This window comes from Onychostoma macrolepis, chromosome 12 (genome assembly GCF_012432095.1).
Source record: "Onychostoma macrolepis isolate SWU-2019 chromosome 12, ASM1243209v1, whole genome shotgun sequence".
Classification (NCBI taxonomy): Eukaryota; Metazoa; Chordata; class Actinopteri; order Cypriniformes; family Cyprinidae; genus Onychostoma; species Onychostoma macrolepis.
In genome coordinates, this window is record NC_081166.1 from 5,519,687 (window position 1) to 5,545,419 (window position 25,733).

The window sequence follows — 25,733 nt, forward strand, 5'->3', positions numbered from 1 at the left end:
AAGATCAGCAGATTTTTACACTGTCTGACTTCCCCATGGAGAGAGTCGTTAAACAAATTAGTAAGGACAGAGTAATTTGCATATTCATAGAGTGCCCTAGATCATGCCCTGAGACAAAGTAATACAAAAGCAACAGGTACAGAGGTTCATCGTTGACTTGCCAGCAAGATGATGTTTGATTTGGACACAGAGGGTTTCACAGCAGGCCCATGAATGATGGATTGAATTATGAGCACATTTTCATTAGCTTTAGCAAAAAATTTAAAAAAAATTCCCCAAAAGGGTGGATAAAAGCACCAAACATTTTTTTTCTCATTTCTAATTCTAATTCTATAAGATGTAGATTATGTTTTAAATAGTATAATAATATAATGTGCATGTGTGTGCCTTTTATACTCACCCTCCTTTCATTGATTGGCAGTGATTCAAGAAATGTCCTTCCCACTCAGCAGACACCAAAGATAAGATCAAAGAGTATATTTGATAACCCATCTCATTTTCAGCAGCCTCACTGCTCCTCAGACTGTTATATCAGCATATCGCAAACACAATCAGACCTATAGTTTAACATGGGGATATTAAGGCATTGGGGGCAGGCCTAAATTGGATCTTTGGTTTCTATTCTGTTAAAAATAAAGACTCCAAAAGGTTTTTGCAGTGATGGGTTCATTTCATTGAACAATTGTTAAAATAACCTTTTTTTTTTTTTTTTTTTTCTCTGTGAAAAAGATTTTTAATAATACAAAGAACATTTTTCCACTATAAAAGAACATTTTGTGCAATGGAAAGGTTCCATGAATGTTGGTTCTTCATGGAACTTTACGAGTGTACAAAAACCTGGAACATGTTCAAGCAGTGATTTATTTTTTTTCCAAGTGGTGTTTATTTAAGAAAACTGTGTTTATTACAGGACTCAACTGTAATAGCTCATGTTTAGCCCTAAAGTTTTTTTTTTTTTTTACAACAAATACAAGTCTATACAAGTTCCTCTTGGGACTACAACGTCCATGTCCTCGTGAGGAGCAAATAATTATGAAAATCCTTGTGTCTTCAAAAAAATAAGAAATTCATATTCGATTTGAAATCATGATAAATAGATAAATACATAACAAAACGTTACAACCCGTCTCAACAGCCTCACAAATAAATAAATAGAATCATAAATAACATTCAAAAAATATCTTTGGCCAAATGAGGCCCATGTAGACATTTCCTCCTCAAAACTCTTTCCACCGAAGCTCGAAATCCAGGTCACGGTCAACTTCGGTTAGCGACGCCTTTCATCCTTAAGAAGGGTGACGAAACAAAGCTAAACCATAAAAAGAAGAATAACAAACCAACTCCATTGAGGCACTTTTTAAGGATGTCAGAAAAATTTTGCATCTTCTATGTGGTTCTTTTTTTTTTTTGTGAAAAGCAAAGCTGAATAAATATGACCGAAAACCTCCAACATTCATTTACAGATAATCCAAAGGCTGCATTTTATCCTGGCTTCCTTTATCCTCTCGTTGTGAGCGTGAAATCAAGGCGAACTAAAAGAAAAAAGATGAAAAAGAACAACTATAAAATAATGTAACGAAATCTGGTAAGAGAAAATAAAATGTCAAAGCTAAATACACATCTATGTTTATTTTAACCCAGTGTAGAAAACTGAAATGAAAAAACAAAACAAAACAAAAAAAAAACATCAGTGTTTGTTTTCAGTGGTGGTGCTGGATGTTACGTCTGATTGGCTCTCTGCTCGTTCTCCGAATATCCCTGCGAGGGTTTTGAAGCGAGGCCCCCACTCGTTGAGGTAATCATAGTCCTCCTCCATTTCGCCCTTTCCAGACTCTATAGAGCTTAAACTCTCGGCCACCGAGCCCTCGCCCTCGTAGGCGTACGTGGCCAGCGAGTCGTACGGCGGGGCGGAAGTGTCACCGTCGTGTTCTTGCAGTCGCTGGCTGATGAAGTTGCTGATGTCAGCGCTGTTCTGCGAGCCTATTGGCCGCCGTGGACACAAACCCAACTCTGGCTTAACGTCTCGGCGAAACAGGTTTTCCTTGATGACTTTGGGGTTGCGAAGGGTGCCCATGTCGAAGGCATGCGTGTCCTCCTCGCCCCCTCCTTCGTCGTCGTAATGGATGACATTGTCACGGATGTCCTCTTTGGATGTCATGAGAGTCTCTTTCTTCTTCTGCCGCCTAACCCCAACGTAGAGAACCACGATCACTGCAGCAAACAAACAAGCAGAACAGAAAGGAAATATTAACATTTTTTTGTAACACTCATACACATTAAATAAGCAGTTGTGCTTTTCAAGCTGGTCAAAACAATGTGACAGAAAAAAAAAAACAGGCAATTAGTTTGTTACAAGTAGAAGGCAGGTCTTCTGTTCCTATGGACTCTGTATTGAACATTGTGATTTCTCCCATTAATTTTTCTACGAGTGACTCAAATCGTCCTCGTTATGCTGTCTGTACAATCAGGGAGTGAGGCAGGCAGAAAGACGGCAGAGGCCAGTGGAAACACTCTTCTCGTTCAATCAAGGAGACAACCCCCTCATTTGTCAGAGTTTTCCATGATTGGCAAACAGCTCCTGACTGCAGTCATCATTTAGAGACAGAATGAAAGCTGCAGCAGTAATGTGTACCCTCCATCTGATGGACTCTCTCGCCCATCATGTGTGACTATTTCACTCTCCTGTTTTTCTTTTTTTATTGACTGGCCACTGAAGATCCACAGCTATAGATAGATAGATAGATAGATAGATAGATAGATAGATAGATAGATAGATAGATAGATAGATAGATAGATAGATAGATAGATAGATAGATAGATAGATAGATAGATGATCTGTGTATGATGTGGGTTTTTTATGATAGTTGATAGATGGAATGAGAACGATAGACAGAACAAGAGAATTATAGAATTATAGAACAATAGAATGATAGAACATTAGATAGAATGATAGAACGAAAGATAGAACAATATATAGAATGATAGATGGAGCGATAGATAGATAGATAGATAGATAGATAGATAGATAGATAGATAGATAGATAGATAGATAGATAGATAGATAGATAGATTGATGATTTGTGTATGATGTGGGTTTTTTATGATAGTTGATAGATGGAATGAGAACGATAGACAGAACAAGAGAATTATAGAATTATAGAACAATAGAATGATAGAACATTAGATAGAATGATAGAACGAAAGATAGAACAATATATAGAATGATAGAAAGAACGATAGAAAGAACGATAGATAGATAGATAGATAGATAGATAGATAGATAGATAGATAGATAGATAGATAGATAGATAGATAGATAGATGATTTGTGTATGATGTGGGTTTTTATGATAGTTGATAGATGGAATGAGAACGATAGACAGAACAAGAGAATTATAGAATTATAGAACAATAGAATGATAGAACATTAGATAGAATGATAGAACGAAAGATAGAACAATATATAGAATGATAGATGGAACGATAGAAAGAACGATAGATAGATAGATAGATAGATAGATAGATAGATAGATAGATAGATAGATAGATAGATAGATAGATAGATAGATGATTTGTGTATGATGTGGGTTTTTTATGATAGTTGATAGATGGAATGAGAACGATAGACAGAACAAGAGAATTATAGAATTATAGAACAATAGAATGATAGAACATTAGATAGAATGATAGAACGAAAGATAGAACAATATATAGAATGATAGATGGAACGATAGAAAGAACGATAGATAGATAGATAGATAGATAGATAGATATAGATAGATAGATAGATAGATAGATAGATAGATAGATAGATGATTTGTGTATGATGTGGGTTTTTTATGATAGTTGATAGATGGAATGAGAACGATAGACAGAACAAGAGAATTATAGAATTATAGAATGATAGAACATTAGATAGAATGATAGAACGAAAGATAGAACAATATATAGAATGATAGATGGAACGATAGAAAGAGCGATAGAAAGAACGATAGATAGATAGATAGATAGATAGATAGATAGATAGATAGATAGATAGATAGATAGATAGATAGATAGATAGATAGATAGATGATTTGTGTATGATGTGGGTTTTTTATGATAGTTGATAGATGGAATGAGAACGATAGACAGAACAAGAGAATTATAGAATTATAGAACAATAGAATGATAGAACATTAGATAGAATGATAGAACGAAAGATAGAACAATATATAGAATGATAGATGGAACGATAGAAAGAACGATAGAACGATAGATAGATAGATAGATAGATAGATAGATAGATAGATAGATAGATAGATAGATAGATAGATAGATAGATAGATAGATAGATAGATAGATGATCTGTGTATGATGTGGGTTTTTTATGATAGTTGATAGATGGAATGAGAACGATAGACAGAACAAGATAATTATAGAATTATAGAACAATAGAATGACAGAACATTAGATAGAATGATAGAACAATATATAGAACGATAGAAAGAACGATAGATAGATAGATAGATAGATAGATAGATAGATAGATAGATAGATAGATAGATAGATAGATAGATAGATAGATAGATAGATAGATAGATGATTTGTGTATGATGTGGGTTTTTTATGATAGTTGATAGATGGAATGAGAACGATAGACAGAACAAGAGAATTATAGAATTATAGAACAATAGAATGATAGAACATTAGATAGAATGATAGAACGAAAGATAGAACAATATATAGAACGATAGAAAGAACGATAGATAGATAGATAGATAGATAGATAGATAGATAGATAGATAGATAGATAGATAGATGATAGATAGATAGATAGATAGATAGATAGATAGATAGATAGATAGATAGATAGATAGATAGATGATCTGTGTATGATGTGGGTTTTTTATGATAGTTGATGGAATGAGAATGATAGACAGAACAAGACAATTGTAGAATTATAGAACAATAGAATGATAGAATGTTAGATAGAATGATATATAGAATAATAGAACGATAGAAAGAACGAGAGTGAGAGAACGATAGATAGATAGACAGAACAATAGAAAGAGAAAGAAAGAAAGAAAAATAATGAAAAACAGAAAGATAAAACGATAGACAGAACGATAGAATGATAGACAGACAGACAGACTAGATTGATAGTATTTACACAAGAGTTGTTGCCTATGCCTATATCTTCCTAATTGGCAACTCCAAGCTCCATTTCAGTTAGTATGCAACCTTAGAAGGCAGCAGCTAACTAGGTTTTGGAAAGAAGCCATGATCAACACATACTGTGTCTCACACTGTGCTGTAATGCAGATGCAGGGTGTTTGTTATAGATTCAGGAGGTTCTCAAGTCCATAGGCTAACACCTGCATGTGTTTATTAGTATGCAGCAAATTAGAGGAAAATGCTAAAAAACAAACAGTAAGGTTGTTTATATATGCTCCAACAGTCTAGATGAGTGTCTGTGAGATGACAGCGCCCCCAAGTGACAGACATCTGCACTGCGACTCTCAACCCTTCAAACCTGTCAAGACATATAGTGTATTTTGTGAGTCCATGTTTGTGATTTGACTGGCATACGCAGAAGATGGGTTTGAGATTAATAAGCCCTCATCCTCGGGACGCTGGTCTCTCACTCTGTCTGCCATGACTGCATCCGTGGAGCGGGAAATGGGTCAGTCTGACAAATGGAGCACCGATAATGGCTAATCTCCAGCGCGACAATGTGTTCTCTTTCTGTGCTGTCTGTGATCCTGGCTGGCACCTTTAGCAAGGATGCAGTGATGCTGTGAGAGGTGCTAGCCGGTATCTCACAGGAATGGGAGCTGAGAGATAGGGTTAGTCTTCAGAGCACTGCAGAAGTCTCTCAAATACAAGCTGTCACGTTACGGAAGAAGAGGGATCGACTGTTTTTCACAGGGGTGTGTGAAGACTAGTTTAGTGAGGATGTCAAATAGACATCAAAATCACACGACTGAAGTTCATTCTACAACTGGAAGTGTATAGAAATTAAAGGGATACACAAAGTCCACACAAAAATGAACTTAGAAAACATAAGAAAAAAACATAAAACATAAAAAAAAAAAAAAAAGATGCTGGTAACCAACAGTTTCCTTTCCTAATGATTTCTAATGTATGGACAAAAAACAAAAAACAAAAGACAAAAAGACAAAAAATGCAACCAAAACTAACTGGTTATCGATATTCTTTAGAATGTCTTAATTTGTTTACTGGAGAAAAAAAAAAAAAAAAAATGCATACAGGTTTGGAACTATATGAGGGTAAGTAAATGATGACAGAACTGAAATTTGTTTATGTGAACTATCCCTTTAAATCTGTTTCCAGTATGGAATATATAAGGTAATTATGACTATTTATCTCACAATTTGGACTTTTGGTTTTTCATAATTCAGAGAAAAAATAATCAGAATTGTGAGATTAAACTCACAATTCTGACTTGTTTCTCTGAATAAAAATAGATATAAATTCACGCTTCGCAATTTTTTTTTTCACCACGGAAAATGATGTTTTATCTCACAGTTCTGACTCCTTTTTTCTCAAAATTGCAAGTATAAACATTTCTGAGTATATATATGAATTGGAAGCAAGCTTCCCTACTTTTAAGAGAGATTTGTAATATCAGCTGAAAACTAAAGTCATTTCTGAGGTAGATATATACTGCAGACAGCTAGTTTGAAGACAACCTTTTTTATATATATATAAAGAATTGAAATAGTGCTTGTGAATTATGGCATACATTAGGGACATAAATAAGAAACAAATAAGAGTATATTTTAATTTTAAATCGACTTTAACATGGCCATTGCCAAAAATAACTCATCAGCTTTGCTAAAGGTGAATAATTTTCTTCTGAAATATCTTCTTCTGTTAATGTAATGCATTTCTGTTTTCTCTGAACCATAATGGCTTCTGCAGGAAGGCCTAAATTGTATTTGAGGTCTCAGTCTGACCCTTTTCCTTTTGTGATTCAACTTAATTTGCTCTTCTTTGAAAAAAGGAGCCAGCCTACTGATCACTCTTCACTCTAGCAATGCTGAGGGATAAACAAAGGAAATGAGCTGACATTTGATGGAGGAAGTGGACAAAATGCTAACCTGAAACAGCAGCAAAGGTATGGCAATGAAAATAGTAACAGCTAAACAAATCAAAATGTTAGAGCACATCAACATCATGAAATGGGTAAACTTGAGTGAATAAGACGACAACATATTATTTGAGAAATAAGAAAAGCATGATTATTACAATAAGAACAGAAGTAAGCAGAAGTTTCATCAATGCAAGAAATACATGCAGAGAATTAAGTTAAATCATATTTTAGGACAGTATTTATTATGTATTCATTTTAAATATAATATAATATAACGTTCAAAGTTTAAGGTCAGTAAGAATATATTTATTTATCATAACTTTTATTCAGCAAATATGCATTAAACTTAAACACTGCAACATTTATAACATTACAAAAGATTTTTATTTCAAATAAATGTTCTTTTTAACAAAGAATCGTCAAAGAATCCTGAAAAATAATAATAATAAAAATTAAAATAAAAAAAATCACTGTTTCTACAAAAATATTAAGCAGCACAACTGTTTTCAGTATTGATAATAATAATAAATGTTTCTTGAGCAGCAAATCAGCATATTATGGAGTAATGATGCTGGAAATTCAGCTTACCATCACAGGAATTAATTATATTTTAAAATATACTGAAATAATTTAACAAAATAGTTCTTTCAAATTGTTATAATATTTTTCAATATTACTGTTTTTTACTGCATTTTTTAGCAAATTAATTCAACACTAGTGAGCAAAAGAGACTTCTTTCAAAAATACATATTAAACATATTTTACTCCAAACCTTTGACCAGTAGTATATGAAAAATATTGAATTATACACCTATAAAAATATACGGTAGATGACCTCTGGGCTTTGACAAAGAACAAAGCTTTGACCTTTGTCCGCTTTCTGCTCTGGTTCACAGATGATCTGCATCAAAAAAAAAAAAAATCATGTATGCTTTCATCTAAATTGTCAATCTGGAGTTTGAGACATAAAAGCTGCAGTGTACTGCATGCTGAGATCTGTGTCTGAGGTTCATTTGAGGACAGCCGAGTGCTAACCTCATTTTGTTGAGCATGCTCTTACTTAATGACCAGCCAGCCCACACAAATTACCATGGAAACGAGGCCATAAAAGTCTCCACTTCATTCCTCACCCCTCCACCTCAATCTCCCACACATCCCGTATGCAAATGAGCCGGGTTTATAACTCCAGAGATTTCCCCCGTCTAGACCTCAGGGGTTAAGTTAACATGGAAAGTAATTCAGCCTGCGATCTGATGTTAATGACACTTTTACTATGACGCTGATGGGCGAAGACTCGTTTAAACCTGTGCTTATTTGCTTTTTTCCAGCTATCCTCCTCCTTACCTGTCTAGAATGCCCAATAAACAGACACTTAATTAACAAGTATGTTTTAATTAAACCACCCCAGAGAGTTTCAGAGAGATGTATCTTTCATCTAAAAAAAGCATGAGTCCATGCAGTCCAAGAACAGCCTAAAGCTAGCAGAAACAAATTATTCATGAAATCAAAACTGAAATTTATATATGTTATAAATGTATATGTTATAAATGCACACATCTACCATGGATTAAAAAAAACAAAAAAAAACAATTCTCACAAAAATTCTCTCGGAAACGTACAACAGCAAGATATAAACTCATAATTCTGATTTTCTTTCTCAAAAGATAAAAAGTCATAATTTTCTTTTTTAAAATTTTTATTTAGTGGTGGAACAAAACAAACAAACAACTCAGAACTCCAAGAAAAAAAAGTCAGAATTACGAGATGCAAACTCAAAATTCCAGGGAAACAGGGTCAAAACTGTGCGATGGAAAAACTGAATTCTATGAGAGAAAAAGAGATAACTGAAGTCATAATTGCAAGATATAAACTCAGGATTCAGACCAAAAAAGAATCAGCAAGATGTAATTGCAATTCAGATGTAATTTTATACCCCCCCCCCCCCCCCATGGTGGAAAACAAGCTTCCATTCTTTACTTTTTACATGAAGAACAAAATCCACTGTTTTTCAAACCTTTCCCTCAAACCAAATGACTCATTCTTGCACTTTTCATTATCCGATCAATTTTTTTTCCCCTCCTTTTATTATACGCTTTCACTTTAAAATATGTCATGTTATAGAAATAAAAATCAATTGCGAATGTGTTTCATGTCTAAGTTCAAGGTAGGTGTGTAATTTCAGAACTACTACAATCACAAAATAATAATCTTTGGAATTGAGTACTACAGTACTTCTATTAGTATGTATGCTGTGCACAGTATGCAGATTTGCTTTGCACAGAATACCCAGATTGCACAACGTGTCAAAATGAGCGTCATATAACACAGCACACTGTACAGAATGTACAGAACACTGTATCCCATAATGCAATGCACTTTTGTGATAGAAAAACTGAAAGAAATGGTAACACTTTATTTTGATGGTCCCTTTTGAACAGTCTGTTGACACTAAGTAATGTTGCAACTACATGTCAACAAACTCTCATTAGATTATTAGAAGACTGTCTGCTTCATATCTGCTAACTCTTTATTGTGATGGTCTCTCAGCAGACACTCTACTGACTGTAAGTAACTTTGCAACTACATGTCAACTTATTCCAACCCTAACCCTACCATTCTACTAATACACTACTAACACTCTAATGAGAGTTGGTAGAAATGTAGGTGCAATGTTACTTATAGTCAACAAAATGTGTTAAATGGACCATCAAAATAAAGTGAAACCGAAATCACATAAAGTGAAATGTTCTTTGCACCAAACTGGATTCAAATTGCAATCAATCAATCAATCAAAAATAAAATTAATATAGTAGACTGTGTGCAGTATATACTGTACCGTACTTAGTGTTCCATTCCAAAAGTATCCATTTAATAAAAAGTTTGTTGGATAATGTGATTCAGCAGCAGTATGCACTGTCACTCCAAACAGAGTTGGGATTACATCTGGTATATGGAGTCTGGACAGGGATCTCTCTCTCTCTGTCTAATGCTCTGATGGATGAATGTTTGCTTACCCAGCAGTATGACGATGCACACCAGAATAGCGATCAGGGCTCCAGTACTGAGGCCCACAGGGAGGAAAATGGCTTCAGCGCTGCACGTTAATAAAGATCCATCGGTGTCACAGCCGCACACGCGGATGGTGAGGGTGCTGGTGCTGCTCAAAGTCTGGAGGCCACCGTCTTCAATCACCACAGGAAGATGGTAGATTTCCTGAGAGCGCCGTTTGAAGCCGCCACGCAGAGTCACCACACCGGCAGTATTATCTGAGTAAAGAAAAAAAAAAAAAATTTAAGACGCGTCATGCCAAATCATTTTTTGCCCTTATTTAATTTAACTTTTTGATATATTTAAATATTTTTTTAAAATAATTTGTTATATTTCAATTTAAATCTGATTATATTTAAATATATTAAGTAACAAAAGAAGCATTATGTTGTTATATTATGTTACATTATATTATTTAAAATTATATAAAAATCATATATTATTTTATATTACTTTACACATATTACTTTAATTTTTATCATGCGTCATGTTTAAATAATACACCAAAACACACACACACACACACATTTTGCTATATTTATCCATAACTTTAAATATATTATAATCAAATTAACACTAATATATCAAATTATGCATACAATATATCTATCTATCTAAGATTATTATATTATATTATATTTTATTAATATTTATATATTTTTAAAAAATGATTGAAAAACTATATTTATTAAAAAGTTTGATTAGGCATTGCAAGCGACAAGGGAAGCATTTTCCATTTAAAAGATTACTTTTACCACACATTTTCATATTTATTACGCTTTATGTCTAAATAATACCCCAAAATTGCCATTCAAATTTGCTTACAAACTAGCACAGAGCTATTGATTGTTTGGTGACAGCCCAAGAGCTCCACAGGAATGGTTGTTGTATCATTATAAGGTAGCGTTATTGATTTAGAGTAACCGCCGCATCCTTCATCGCAAATGATATTGTGCATCACAAGGAGATCTTGCGTGATTTTTCATAGTGAACAAACTATCCAGTGTTTAGTGCACTCTGCAGTCTAGTTCAACAGGGACATACAGCTGAGAGCCGATTCCCCCTCAGGGCTCCAAATAATATGCTTTTTCTCTGTGCGGAGAGTGTTTGAGCCTGAACATTCATCTGAAATGATTTCAGGAGGTAGAGAAGTGCTTTCACATCATACCTTCTGACCTACTGTAACATTACTTTCCTCTTCTGGTTAACTGAGATTTATAACTTCCTGATGGCTACTCCATCGCTCTTACTTTTTTCACGTTTTCATGTAATGATGTGATACTAAAATAAGTTAAAAATACACAAGATGCACAAAATGGTGCATTTTTTAATAACTTCTAGTATTGAATTGTATAAAAGTATATCTTATCGCAACATCATTGTGCAGTCATCTTGTGAAAGCCACAGCTACAATATCTAAAAATGTGAATCTCCATGCAAAAACAGCTTTGGTTTTCATAAGAGCTTGTTCCAAATCCCCCAGGCTTCAGCCATAAAAAGATAAATGGCAAGAAACAATGTAGCTGTTCATGTTTTGTAAAATTAGTGTGATAGCTGGTGTGTTAATGTTCAGAGAAATGACATGTTGTCAAAAGACTTTGTCGGCATCAAGGCTGCTGCAAGTTGCTGGTTGTGAACTCTGATTAGCCCACCTGACCCTGTCGCTGTGACTTTATGCTTGCTACATTTTCTTGACGGGTGAGCATTTTCAAGAAAATCTTGCATGTTACAGGTAGCCTGTTTCTCTACTTTTTCCTGAACTGCCCTCAGCAGAAACTGTCACCTTGTCCCAGCAAATCACATCTTAAGCGAGCATTCGTGCCTGAAGTGAGGACAAGGTGTTCCATGAGGCCAAAACAGTGGATGTATACAGTATGTGCTGTAGAGGCAGAACAGCTGTGATGGAAAATAATAAACAACTACGTAAAACACAGTTCCATGACTTTTACATAAATTAAGCCATTTTTAATTAAAGGATTGCAATATATGTGCAGTATATATACACAACTGTTCAAAAGTTTGGGGTCAGTAAGTCTTTTTTCTTATAAATTAATATAAGAATTAATATAATAATATTATTGCATTGATTAAAAAAAGTTATAGTAAAGACTTACATTGCAAAATATTTCTGTTTTGAATAAATGCTGTTCTTTTTAATTTATTCATCTAAGACATATATACGAATAAAAAAATCTAATGTAATAATTTTACATACAGTATACTTTTACATACAGTAAAACATTTTAATATTGTGAAATATTATTACATTAATAGAAATAAAATTTCAATTAACAAATTAAAGTATATAAAAATAAATTTGTTAATTTCAGTTTTATTTCTTTAGTACTTTAGTACAATAAGCATTAAACAGCTTCATAGAGATAAATAAACAACAAAAATCTGAATCAATTATGGAAACGCAACCATGGAGACAATTCATTAAATTATTTGTTATAAACATATGCAATTATTATTATTATTGGCTATATATTTTCTCTCTATCTCTCTCTCTCTCTAAATACATCAGAAATAACAGACAGACTCACTTCCAAAGTCTCTGACGGTGAAGTTTTTGGTCTTCACTCCCTCTTGAGGGGATTTGAAGGAAAATCTTTGTCCGGCTTGAGGAAGATCCTGGTCTCTTGCACTGATGACCTGAATCACCTAGATGACACAAAGATAATCGAAAGATTATTGATCAGGTTTTGAGAAATTGAACATAATCAGTCTCTGATGGTATATTTGATCATTGCTGGATACCCAGAATGTGGTTAAAAATGTAAAACTGCATAAATATAGTCTTTTCATGGATAATGGCTTGTTTAAATATTTTATGGTGAACATTAATGTTTATGAAATAATGTCATTAGTGCACACTGGCATATAATCTGTTATACTAAAAAAATATGCATTATTAATTGAAACTATTCACATCTTCAGTTCTTTATGGACAAACTAAATAAACATTAGTATAGAAAACTAGTCAGAGTCAGCGTTGCTCTTAATTAATGGAGATATACAGCCATATAATATATTCCTTAGAAGAAAAACAATCCACTTTATAGTGCTTTATGTATATGGAACAATTACACTCGCAACCTTAAATGAAGCATGAGTTAGAAACTAGTCACAAGTGCATGAAGAGAAGTGGCAGTCGTCAGCATGTGCTCAATAATGTTTAATCAAGTGCTCCTGTGGTTTCTCTTCCAATTAGTCTGCTTTCACATCCAGCGATCATGATACACTGTCCACTAACAGTACAAGCAGATCAATCTTCCGTAGCTAACAGACGTCCATACCGCCCACCCTCCTGCTGGCGTCACCTGTTGTAGGGCTGTCACCAGCGCCACAGGTGCATGCTGGGTAGGACCATTAGCGCAGCACTAATGCATCACTTGCCCACCAGGCTCTTCCTGTCCAATGTATCAATCAAACCACACAGTTCTGGCCAGAAGCATCATACCCATTCAAACCAAGAAAAAGGCTCTAAATCAAGAAAAAGACTTGTAATAGAACTTAAATAAATAAATAGGTCCCACTTTATATTAGGTGGCCTTAACTACTGTGTACTTTAAATTAATAATATGGTACAATGCACTTACTGTGTACATACATGTTTTTACATTGTATGTACAGTATACCTATATGTAATTACATCTGTAATTAATTTCTGTAATTACATTTATAATCACACTGTTGACTCATCCCTCACACCTTAACCCACCCTAAACCTACCCAAACCACCAAACTTGTCACTAACCTTACCCGTATCCCACCTCAATAGCAGCAAAAATGTTTTGCAATACAATATGACCACAATAAGTACATTGTAATATATATATATATATATATATATTTTTTTTTTTTGATGCAAGCACATAGTAGTCAAGGCCACCTAATATAAAGTGTGACCAATAAATAAATACACATGACATAAGTATTTTTTCCTTCCAAGTACCTAGTAAAACAGGACAGTGAAAAAATATAATAGATACCACTCCAAACACCCTAGCAACGGCATAAGTGTTTTTTTTTGTTTGTTTGTTTTGTTTTTCTCCTTCTTGGCACCTAGTGAAGCAGGACTGTGAAAATAAAATAAAATAAAATAAAATAATTGCAACCACCTAGCAACACCCTAGATACCACTTCAAACACATTAGCAACCACATAACAACATCCTGGCAACCACTGACGTTCATTCAACCATTCATTGTGGTGGTGAGCTTTAAACGTACAACAATTGTCACTTTTGTTTTCACACAATATACAAAGAAATGCAATAGGAGAAAATATTGTATAACATATCTTGCAGCGTGTTTTCAAAAAGGTTTTCCTGTTTACTTAGGTTCAGTGGTTCAGTGTAAGTGGGCAAGATACAGTAGATTAGGAAATGCTCTGGCACACACACACACACACACACACACACACACACACACAGTACCTGGCTAAAGCAAGGATATAGTGCACTTTCAAGATTTAATGAGAGTGTCAGACTCTGGAGTCTGTCATACATCATCTTAAATGGCTCATTAGACCAGAATTGGTTTTGGAAATGCAAACATACACGCATGCACACACGACCATTTATATTCACTCACCTGCCCGACTTTGGCGCTCTCACACACGAAGGTCTCGTAAGGCATGGACAGCTCTGGTGGAAACTCATTAATGTCCAGCACATGAACTGTGACGGCCACTCTGCTGGTCAGCACTGGGTTATCTACACAAACCACACAAACATAAGATATCATGACCAACAACACACTGTATGTCATGAGTAACGCAAAACACATTGCATTTCACATTTACACTTGCTCTTCAGTTATGGAAACTTTTCAGTCTCTTAGGATGATTTTAAAGATTTTTAAACCAATTATTCTATTTTAAAGGATATATAAACTGTTAAAGGATTTTTAAAAGAAAATACAAAGCAATAAGTTCTATTATTTTGGATTTCTGTCTAAAAAATAAATTATTATCATTACACACAACACCCACAATAAGCATCACAATGCTAACATCATCATGCATTATACCAAAATGATATACATTAATATAAAGTAATGATTTATAAAATAATGTGTTTTAAATGTTTTAAATTATTTATTTTAATTATTATTATTTTTTTAATTTCAATTAAAATTGATCAAAAGTGACAGTAAATACATTTATAATGTTTCTATTTCAAATAATTGATGTTGTTTTTAAACTTCCTATTAAATCACAGAATCTTGAAATAAGAAATGTTTCTTTAGCAGAAATCAGCATATTAGAATGAATTCTGAAGGATCATCTGACACTGAAAACTGGAGTAATGATGCTGAAGGAATAAATGAAAATATATAAAAATAGAAAACAGCTATTTTAAATTGTATTAACATTTTACAATACTATACGCTTTTTACTGAACATTTAATCAAATAATTGCAGCCTTGCTGAGCATAAGCATAAAAACATAAGCAAAAACTATTGAACGGTTAATATAGTTCAAAGAAATTTCCATTTGAAAACATTTCAAGCAGCCAAATATCCAAATCAAGTGATTAGAATAGAATCACCCATATACATTTTTAAATGTTTCAGTTTGGTATGATTTAAGAACTGCTTCAGTGGCATTGAATTGGCCCTGTCACATTAATAACTCCACAATGCTTTACTAAAACCACATCAGCTTTCTACTGAGGAACCAAAACACATTAACACAAGACTGAGAACATAAAAAGAGAGTAGTATACTAACGTTCTAAACCACTAATATACTATACTGCCATCATGTGGTTTTACACTGAAAACTTTAAAGGAATTTAAATATTATTCATAGGCTGCCAATAAATAGCTATTCTATTCCTAAAACTACATAAAAAGGTTTTCAAAATTTTTAGTGGGTAAGAAAATAAGCTAACAATCTGTCTAAAAATAAGAAGTTTCTAGCTGACACACAAGGTCAGCGTTGTCCTCTCTGGCATAGCTGTTGATTTTCCAACACGTCTTGCTGATATTGTTTGAATTCTGCTTGAGCGTGCGGTGTGGAGGTGAACATCAGTGCGGAATAAACTTTTATAGATCAGATCCGTGAGATGGGCTCAGCATGTCTGAGGAGAAGGTGAGAAGGCTTAGAACGAGGGATCTGAACTCATCCCTCCCAGGGGTCCCGTATAAAGCCAAGACCTGCGGGCGACCTTGATGAAGATGAGCAATCTTCCTGGGGAGAAAGTGTGTGTGTGTGCATGTGTGTGTATGTGTAGCTGTTTGTTACTTTAGCTTCGGGGGCTCCAGGGCATCTGATGTCCAGTTAAAAAAAAAAAAAAACAATTACTGTTGCTACAATTTATCTGAGATCTGACACATCATCACTCTCCAGTTCCTGTGCTTCTGCCCCAAATGTCCTGCAGACAATTACTTTCTGTGTAGCCACTGTTGGAGCTTTAAAAGAAGTTCTGGCTAACTAAAAGTTAAATGCAATTGATTTCCAATTTTCAAACCCAAGTCCAGCATTTGAACCAACATATTGGATATGCTCAGATGACCAAAGTACGGAATATACAGTATGGCAACATTTATCATTTTCTAATTACATACATTTGTTGCAATTCAATATGTCATGAAACTAATTTTAACAATATATGAGACAAAGATGAACCTTTATCTAAGTGCAAATGATCCTAAGCATACGACCTCATCTGTAAAGCATGATGCATGGCTGTCTCTGGAACAGCCCCTTTTCAACTTTAATGATGACTCAATGTATGATAACAGTAGCAGAACGAATTTGGAAGGGTACAAAACCATCTTGGCTACCAATATTCAAGAAAATGCCACCAGATTCATTGGGAAGTGCTTCATATTGCATCAGGACAATGACCCAAAACACCTGCCAGTTCAGTCAAGTAGTTTATCAGGGCAAATAATTGGAAAGTCTTAGATTGCCCAAGTCAATCTCCAGATTTAAATCCGATTGAGCATGAATTTCACCAGCTGAAGAGGAGAGTAAAGGTAGAAACTCCCCAAAACAAGCAACAGCTGGAATTGGCTGCATTAAAGGCTGGGAAAAGCATTTGAAAGGATGAGACCAAGAGTCTGGTGATGTCTATGGGTCCCAGACTCACTGCTGTGATTGTGCGCAAGGGATCTGCAACTAAATAATAGCTTTTAATCTTTTACATCTGCCTTAAGGTTAGCTGTACCAATACTTATGCTCACATCAGTGAGTGGGATGAACTCTAAAAGTGCTGTTCTTTTTATTTGGTAAAACATGTATGTGTTGAAACAACTAATAATAAAATGTGACATTCTGTAGTTTTGTTTGATATTCATCTTTTAATCATATTTGCAAATGTCTTGACTCCACAGCCAACCGAGCAATTTTGTCTTATATATATATATATATATATATATATACGTAAATACATGTAACTATTTTCAAAATATATGCTGTATGTGTGGGTCTTTATATATACATAATAAATATACACGGCACACACACACACACACATATATACATATATACATATATATATATATACATATATATATATATATATATATATATAGTTAACAATGCAGGGTGTGACCCTCAACTACCTTTGACCTGCAACCATAATTTGATATGACTGGCATCTTTTAAATGTTCTTTAAACTAAACCATAATAATATATAGTTAATATATACAATATAAAAATATTTATAAATAAGATTAAAACAAGATTATTAAAATAAGTTTAGATTAAAATTTTAAGTTTTATTTTAAACATTCAACATTCTGATGAAAGTGATGAAGTTACTCAAGAAAATGCACAAATATATTTTACTGAAGTGGACCAACGTAGTGGATAAACAACCTCAAAATACATTTAAAAAGACTAGCAGTGATTATATTTATATTTTAATGCATCAGGGTTAATATGAAATTATAAACTGCTGCAGAATGCTAATGATAATGTTTCTAATATGTTGCAATACATCTTGAAAAAATAAAAAAGAATCTTAAAGTCTAGTGACTTTTTTTTTTTTTTTTTTAAACAGTTTATAAGTCAACTATGGCTTCCACTTAATGACTTAAATGACGGATTTTGCCACTAGATGGCGATGTTGTATAAGGGAGAAATCGTCCATTTTGCTGTACGCTAGATCTTATGACAGATTAACAGTAAATGCGTCTTTGTGATGTTTTTGTTCGTGCTTCGATGGTTATTTGTCGGCCTGGCTTCAAACAAGTGAAAATGCTCTAATCACATATTTAAAGGGTGCGTCTTTTTAGATAAAAACAGTTCTTCTTCGTTTGTAGGTATGGGTGCGGATTGTGCTGAGTGATGGGGTTTGGTCCCCCTCGGTCAGGGGTGGGCGATATGGCAAAAATATTATATCACGATTTTTTTTGTTTGAAATATCAAGATTCTCGGTTTTATCAGGATTCTTTGTCATGTTGTTTTTTTCTATTTTGCAAGTTGTTTGAGCATTACAGACAAACTAATTTCCCTATTATAAAGACAAAGCCTTTCAAGGTAACAATTAAAAATAAAAGTATGGCGGATATTTTGGCCAAAGTGGGTGAAGATAAAAATCTTTGACATTATTTTATCTTTGTTATTAAAAAATGAGAACAAAGATACACATTACAAATACACATAACATACGAATAAAATAAACAGTGTTTTATTTTCAGGTAGGCTACAATAAGGTGTATTTAGCAGGAGCATTCAAGAAATTGAATGAACAAATATAAAAATAAAACACTATATAGATTCCTATTAACACAACTGCATTAAAGTTTTTCAGTCAAGAGTAGTGAGTGATTTTCTCTTTGTGTTTTGGTGTTTTAATAACATTAAATGAATAATCCCCCCCCCCCCAAAAAAAAAAAAAAATAGATAGTGTTATTTTTATACCATCATTTACTCACTCAAAAGTTGTTTTAAACCTGAATGAGTTTCTCTGTTTCTTCTGAATCTTATTTTGTGTTCAGCACAAGAAAGAAATTAATACAGGTTTGGGACAACATGTGAGTGAATAAATAATGACAAATTAAATTTTAGGCTGGACTATCCCTTTAATTACAGTCGGCAGCATGTTTAGTAGGCTATTTTCCCTTTAAGACCGGCACACATCTAATATACAGGCAGGCATTGGTTTTTCTCTCAACGGTTTACTTTCATTTTAGACATAACCAACTGAGTCTATACATAAACCTTGTGTGTTTTGACAGTATTAGCAAAAAATATAACTTAGTTCAGTAATCAGGCGGTGTTTGGCTTTTCGTGCGCCCGCTTTGTGTGTTCCCCCTCAGAAAAAGCGCACGTTTGATCACCGTGTGAATGAAACGTTTGAACCGGCAAGGCTTTAAAGCACATGCAAATAATGTACTTCTGTGACTGCGAATAAGTGCAGTGTCCCGTGAGAGTAACTCTACAGCTGAGTTAACACTGATGTTATGTCACGTTAGGGTTATGATCAAAAATCGTCATATCGAACAGCCCCACCCCCCACTGGTGGACAGCACATTCATTTTCAAGTTTTGATTGGGGCCCTGTTTACTGGTACTGTACAAGGTGTAAACAAATAATTATGTCTGCCTAACACATAACACGCACAAAAAAAAAAAAAAACTGGTTCTAATTGTAGTTTAAAACAGTTTTCCTTCAGCTAGCTGACTCTATTGTAATGAGCATCACAGAAGGGATTATGTAAATCTAGTGTATCCTTATGTTTGCTGTCCTAATGGAAACCAAAGGCAGAAGTTTTCATGATGTGCAACAAGCGTGGAGTGTTTGGAAACTGTTTGCTGACTCATGCTTCCCTCAGCACTTTCATATTTAGTACAGTATGATTCTGAGGCTCCAGAACATCTGGAATTCCACCTGCTGTGACATTAACGCTCCTAAAAAGCACAGGAGAGGAAGGAAAAAACAGGAAGCTGCGATTTATGCTAGATTAGCTTGTGATGGTGTTGAACAGGTGTTCCTCGCACCTCATAATCACTGGTTCTGAGAGATATAAAAGCTGTCAAGCATGTTTTACAAGACACTGTAAAATGTAAGTAAGGATATTACACATCACACTCTGATGATATGAGCATTTAGAAGTTGTAGGAAAGAAAAAATGGCTTGTTAAATACTTAGTGCTCATAACAGCTCCAAATGGTCAAAGTGGGCAAAAAAGTTTTGACTAACTAACTTGTAGGGACATGTAAAAATAAATTGACTATTTGACTACACTCTCAGAAATAAAGGTACAAAAGGTGTCACTGGGGCGGTACCTTTTCAAAAGGCACATGTTTGTACCTAAAGGGTCCATTTTGGTACCTTAAAGGTACATATTAGTACTTAAAGTGTACATATTTGAACCTAATAGGTACAAAAGTGTACCTTTTGAAAAGGTATTGCCCCAGTGACAGCTTTTGTACCTTTATTTCTGAGAGTATAGGATGCCTGAAGAATTTTAAATATGAAAGAAACAGTCACAGTTGTGAGATATGATGTTGCATCAATATATAGGTCTATATATATATACATACATACAGTGGGTACGAAAAAGTATTCAGACCCCCTTACATTTTTCACTCTGTTATATTGCAGCCATTTACTAAAATCATTTAAGTTCTTTTTTTTTCCTCATTAATGTACACACAGCACCCCATATTGACAGAAAAACACAGAATTGTTGACATTTTTGCAGATTTATTAAAAAAGAAAAACTGAAATATCACATGGTCCTAAGTATTCAGACCCTTTGCTGTGACACTCATATATTTAACTCAGGTGCTGTCCATTTCTTCTGATCATCCTTGAGATGGTTCTACGCCTTCATTTGAGTCCAGCTGTGTTTGATTATACTGATTGGACTTGATTAGGAAAGCCACACACCTGTCTATATAAGACCTTACAGCTCACAGTGCATGTCAGAGCAAATGAGAATCATGAGGTCAAAGGAACTGCCTGAAGAGCTCAGAGACAGAATTGTGGCAAGGCACAGATCCGGCCAAGGTTACAAAAAAATTTCTGCTGCACTTAAGGTTCCTAAGAGCACAGTGGCCTCCATAATCCTTAAATGGAAAACGTTTGGGACGACCAGAACCCTTCCTAGAGCTGGCCGTCTGGACAAACTGAGCTATTGGGGGAGAAGAGCCTTGGTGAGAGAGGTAAAGAAGAACCCAAAGATCACTGTGGCTGAGCTCCAGAGATGCAGTCGGGAGATGGGAGAAAATTGTAGAAAGTCAACCATCACTGCAGCCCTCCACCAGTCGGGGCTTTATGGCAGAGTGGCCCGACGGAAGCCTCTCCTCAGTGCAAGACACATGAAAGCCTGCATGGAGTTTGCTAAAAAAACACCTGAATAAGATTCTCTGGTCTGATGAGACCAAGATAGAACTTTTTGGCCTTAATTCTAAGCGGTATGTGTGGAGAAAACCAGGCACTGCTCATCACCTGTCCAATACAGTCCCAACAGTGAAGCATGGTGGTGGCAGCATCATGCTGTGGGGGTGTTTTTCAGCTGCAGGGACAGGACGGCTGGTTGCAATCGAGGGAAAGATGAATGCGGCCAAGTACAGGGATATCCTGGACGAAAACCTTCTCCAGAGTGCTCAGGACCTCAGACTGGGCCGAAGGTTTACCTTCCAACAAGACAATGACCCTAAGCACACAGCTAAAATAACGAAGGAGTGGCTTCACAACAACTCCGTGACTGTTCTTGAATGGCCCAGCCAGAGCCCTGATTTAAACCCAATTGAGCATCTCTGGAGAGACCTAAAAATGGCTGTCCACCAACGTTTACCATCCAACCTGACAGAACTGGAGAGGATCTGCAAGGAGGAATGGCAGAGGATCCCCAAATCCAGGTGTGAAAAATTTGTTGCATCTTTCCCAAAAAGACTCATGGCTGTATTAGACCAAAAGGGTGCTTCTACTAAATACTGAGCGAAGGGTCTGAATACTTAGGACCATGTGACATTTCAGTTTTTCTTTTTTAATAAATCTGCAAAAATGTCAACAATTATGTGTTTTTCTGTCAATATGGGGTGCTGTGTGTACATTAATGAGGAAAAAAAATGAACAAATGATTTTAGCAAATGGCTGCAATATAACAAAGAGTGAAATTTAAGGGGGTCTGAATACTTTCCTAACCCACTGTATATATATATATATCTCAAAAATAGCACAGATGACCTAGTTTATGAATTAATATACTTTTGAATAAAATTGACTATAGACTATAGTTTTTTTCTCATATCTAGTTTAGCCATGAGTTATGAATATCAGACTATGTGCTCTGTGATTTCTCTGAATCCATCTGGGCCAAAAGAACAGAATGTAAAACTGTCTAGAAGACACTTGATGGTGAATACAACAAATAAAAATGAAGCTTCTAACACAGGGTGGACAATTCCCATTGCAGGACAGGAGTGAAGTTTAACAGCCCCGACTTAGCTTTAGTCTCTCCCAAATTAGCTTTAGAAATCACAATTAGCATATCACCAGTGCAACCTTGAGAGACAGTGAGTAATAACCGTTACCATGGTGATGAAGGCTCAACTTTTAATGACCTCTCTTCCCCATTCCGTCTTAATGAATGTGAGTTGCCGCGTTTGTAATTTTGATTGAGCACCACATATCCTCCAAGATAATGGCGTTGGGGACTTCTTGGAGGATTTGACGACTTGATGACGATGGATTTGCTTATTTATGTGGTGATTCAATCCACAGATCTTTTCCGACACAAACACAATTACAGCAATGACATCTTTGACGCTGCTGCTGCTTGATCGCCTTTCAAATTACTTCCTAAAAAAGTCAATCTGAAATGCAGTGTGTAAACTCTTTTTGCCCCCATAATCTGATGTTTTTTTTTAAATCAAACATATGGAAACCCATTTCAGAGGGAAATATATATATATATATATATATATATATATATATATATATATATATATATATATATATATATATATATATATATATATATATAAAAAAAATCACACTTTGTTAAATAATAATTATGAAATAATAATTTGAATTATGACATAACAGTAAAAATTATGATATAAATGTTATACTTATTAAATAAAAGTGGAAATTATGACAAAAAAATGTGATATGAAGTCATAATTATGATATAAAAATCTAAATTAGGACATACTAAGTTATGTAATTATGAGATAAAGGTGAAATTGCTGAAAAATTTGGATTGTTTATCGAAATTAAGTCATAATTATGACATATAAAGTGAATTATGACATGTAAATGAATGTTGTTGACTTGCGTCATAATTTTCACTTAGTATGTCATAATTTTTACTTTTTATCTCATAATAATGATTTTTAAGTCATTATGTTTTCCAAAGAATTAATATTTTTTCTTATGTGGCGAAAAGTTTGAAAATTGCTTGTTTTCAATGAAAATGGGATATTTAACCTGGAAATAAAAAAAAATAATAAAAACAAACAAACTAACTAACTAACTAAAAATGTAGACCAGAAACTTTGCAATTGAGGTGACTAAAAATGATTTTTTTATGTTAATCAGAAATAAGTCACTGAAGGGCGAAGAATGTTATAATGTAATATATTATATGAAAGAGTAATTATGGATTACTCTAATATTTGCAACTGACTTTAAAACAAAGATTTAGTTTTATCATTGTTGTCTTATCATTGAGTCTTCTATAAATGACCACCTTGATGGCAAGGAACAATTAACTGACCAATAGTTTAAGAACATTGGAATACATCAATTGTTAAATTCACTAAGTCAAGGAGAAAGGAAAGACACAGTAATAATGATAGATATTCCAGGAGAGACGTCATACTTTATGAATGCTCATAAAATGCAGACTTTAATGGAATTTGCTGCTGACTGCACTGCGATGGGCCACCGTAAATCAGTCCGCAAAAAATCCTTGCATTTAAGACAACTGAACTTTTATGAATCACAGCCATACTTACTAACTTTAGTGGCCACGACTGAAATGTTGTGTTGGGCTATACTCTCCCTGTCCAGAAGCTCGTTGGTGGAGATGGTTCCTCTGACAGGATCGATGTCGAAGAAGCTGTCCAGGTCACTCTTCCAGTCGATAGAATACCTGAAGAACAGAGAACAGATTTAGTGACAACAGCTTGCGCCAACACAAACCCTATTTTGGCTTTAAAAACTACTGTCAGTATTTACTAAGAACACACAGTGAAAAATCTCCCTTTCCCTTTCAGACGCAAAATTCATGGGGGTTGCACTGTGATTTACTAAGGCTTTACTAATTTATTTATTGGTATTTGCATCATTATTTAACGCCCCATAAAAGCATGTTTTTTGCCTGCGTTGTTGGTGGATTCCCCGCACCTGATTATAATCGGCTCCGCTTGTTTGCAACCTTACGCTAATTAGTGCTGCTCCTGGTAGATGGCATTTGTCATTATGGAAATTATCTTTCTGCATCTGTGTTCTTTAATTTGCACACTGTCAGTAAATCAACCGCAAAACTTTACACTCCCATCAGCACTTTTATGGGATTGCGTGTTTAGCAAACTTAGCAAGCAACCAAAACAATTCTGTGCTGGACTAAATGATGGACTCGTTTTTGTGTACATATGGTGGCATTTTTACCTGCTGATAACTCCTGCAGAGCTTGAAGGAGTCAAAACAGTGGCAGGAATTCATTGCACACACAAATGAAGATCTGCTGCAATGAGACGGTGGTTCTGTTGCCTGTACCGAACTGTAATACTGAAGCTTCCATAATGAGAATAATGTTGCTTGAGCATTCTATCCTTTTTAGGGTCGCATCTTGTGACTTCCCATCCTGCTTTGGGTTCATTTAGGTGTCTTTGATCTGTGTTGCATTCACATATCAGCCAAACCGCACCAGAGTTCATTTCGAGTTTAATGTTTGGTGTGCACCAATGTTCTTATGGCAGCGTTCTCACTTATTCAAATGAACCACAATAACAGTGCAATTTCACAAGTGTTCATTTCAACTGTACCAATAGCAAATGTAAACACACCCTTACATACACTACATTTGAGGAGCATTTTCACCTTAACTAGGCTAGGTACTACTAGATTAGTACCATAGATTAACATAATGATACTCAAGAGTATAAATTACATGTTTTTTTTATTTTCCTCATTTTCTCTGCCTCGCAGTTTTGCACTGTGCTCATTATATTTGGTTTAGTCATGCGGCAAGCTGGCATGAAAATATTGTGCACTCTAATGAACTGCGATGTGTGGGTCCAGTTTTGAACAGCTGTGAACATCGGTGTAATGGCCTAGCAACCTTGTTAACGGACCCCGTAACCGTTCTCAGGTGGTACTTTACACGTGCATCCCAGTATGCATGAATATGAATAACTTTGAAAAAGTTAGGTTTTCATTGACCTTCTTCACGTTCTACTTGACGCTTTGGCCTCATTCTCTCACTAACACTTTAACAAACCTGTTCTGAACTCTGGACACATTAATGCAGGTTGATATTTTCAACGCTGCTTATTTATTTATTTGTGGCTTGACCTAGAATTGAGCAAAGAGAAATGAAGTGGGTGCACTGGATGAGGTGAGATGCTACGGTGTTTATATTTTTCCACATTTCAGCGGCTGCCTT

The 25,733-nt window shown here is 34.8% G+C and overlaps 1 protein-coding gene across 3 annotated transcripts in view; it reads right to left on the minus strand.

Annotated features, from left to right (window-relative positions):
* Positions 1-577: 577 nt before the first annotated feature.
* Positions 578-25,733, minus strand: part of LOC131551061 (cadherin-12) — a 174,614-nt gene continuing 149,458 nt past the window's right edge. For 2 of the 3 annotated variants that reach the window (XM_058793674.1, XM_058793676.1), the window contains 7 exons: positions 24,082-24,218; positions 14,745-14,866; positions 12,693-12,810; positions 10,113-10,364; positions 1,724-2,211; positions 1,462-1,532; positions 578-1,309 (listed from right to left, as the gene is read on the minus strand). In XM_058793674.1, the coding sequence (XP_058649657.1) occupies positions 1,258-1,309; positions 1,462-1,532; positions 1,724-2,211; positions 10,113-10,364; positions 12,693-12,810; positions 14,745-14,866; positions 24,082-24,218 (1,240 nt within the window). In that variant the 3' untranslated portion in view covers positions 578-1,257. Of the gene's footprint in view, positions 1,310-1,444; positions 1,533-1,723; positions 2,212-10,112; positions 10,365-12,692; positions 12,811-14,744; positions 14,867-24,081; positions 24,219-25,733 lie in introns of all 3 variants that reach the window. The other variant, XM_058793675.1, reaches the window with a different exon arrangement.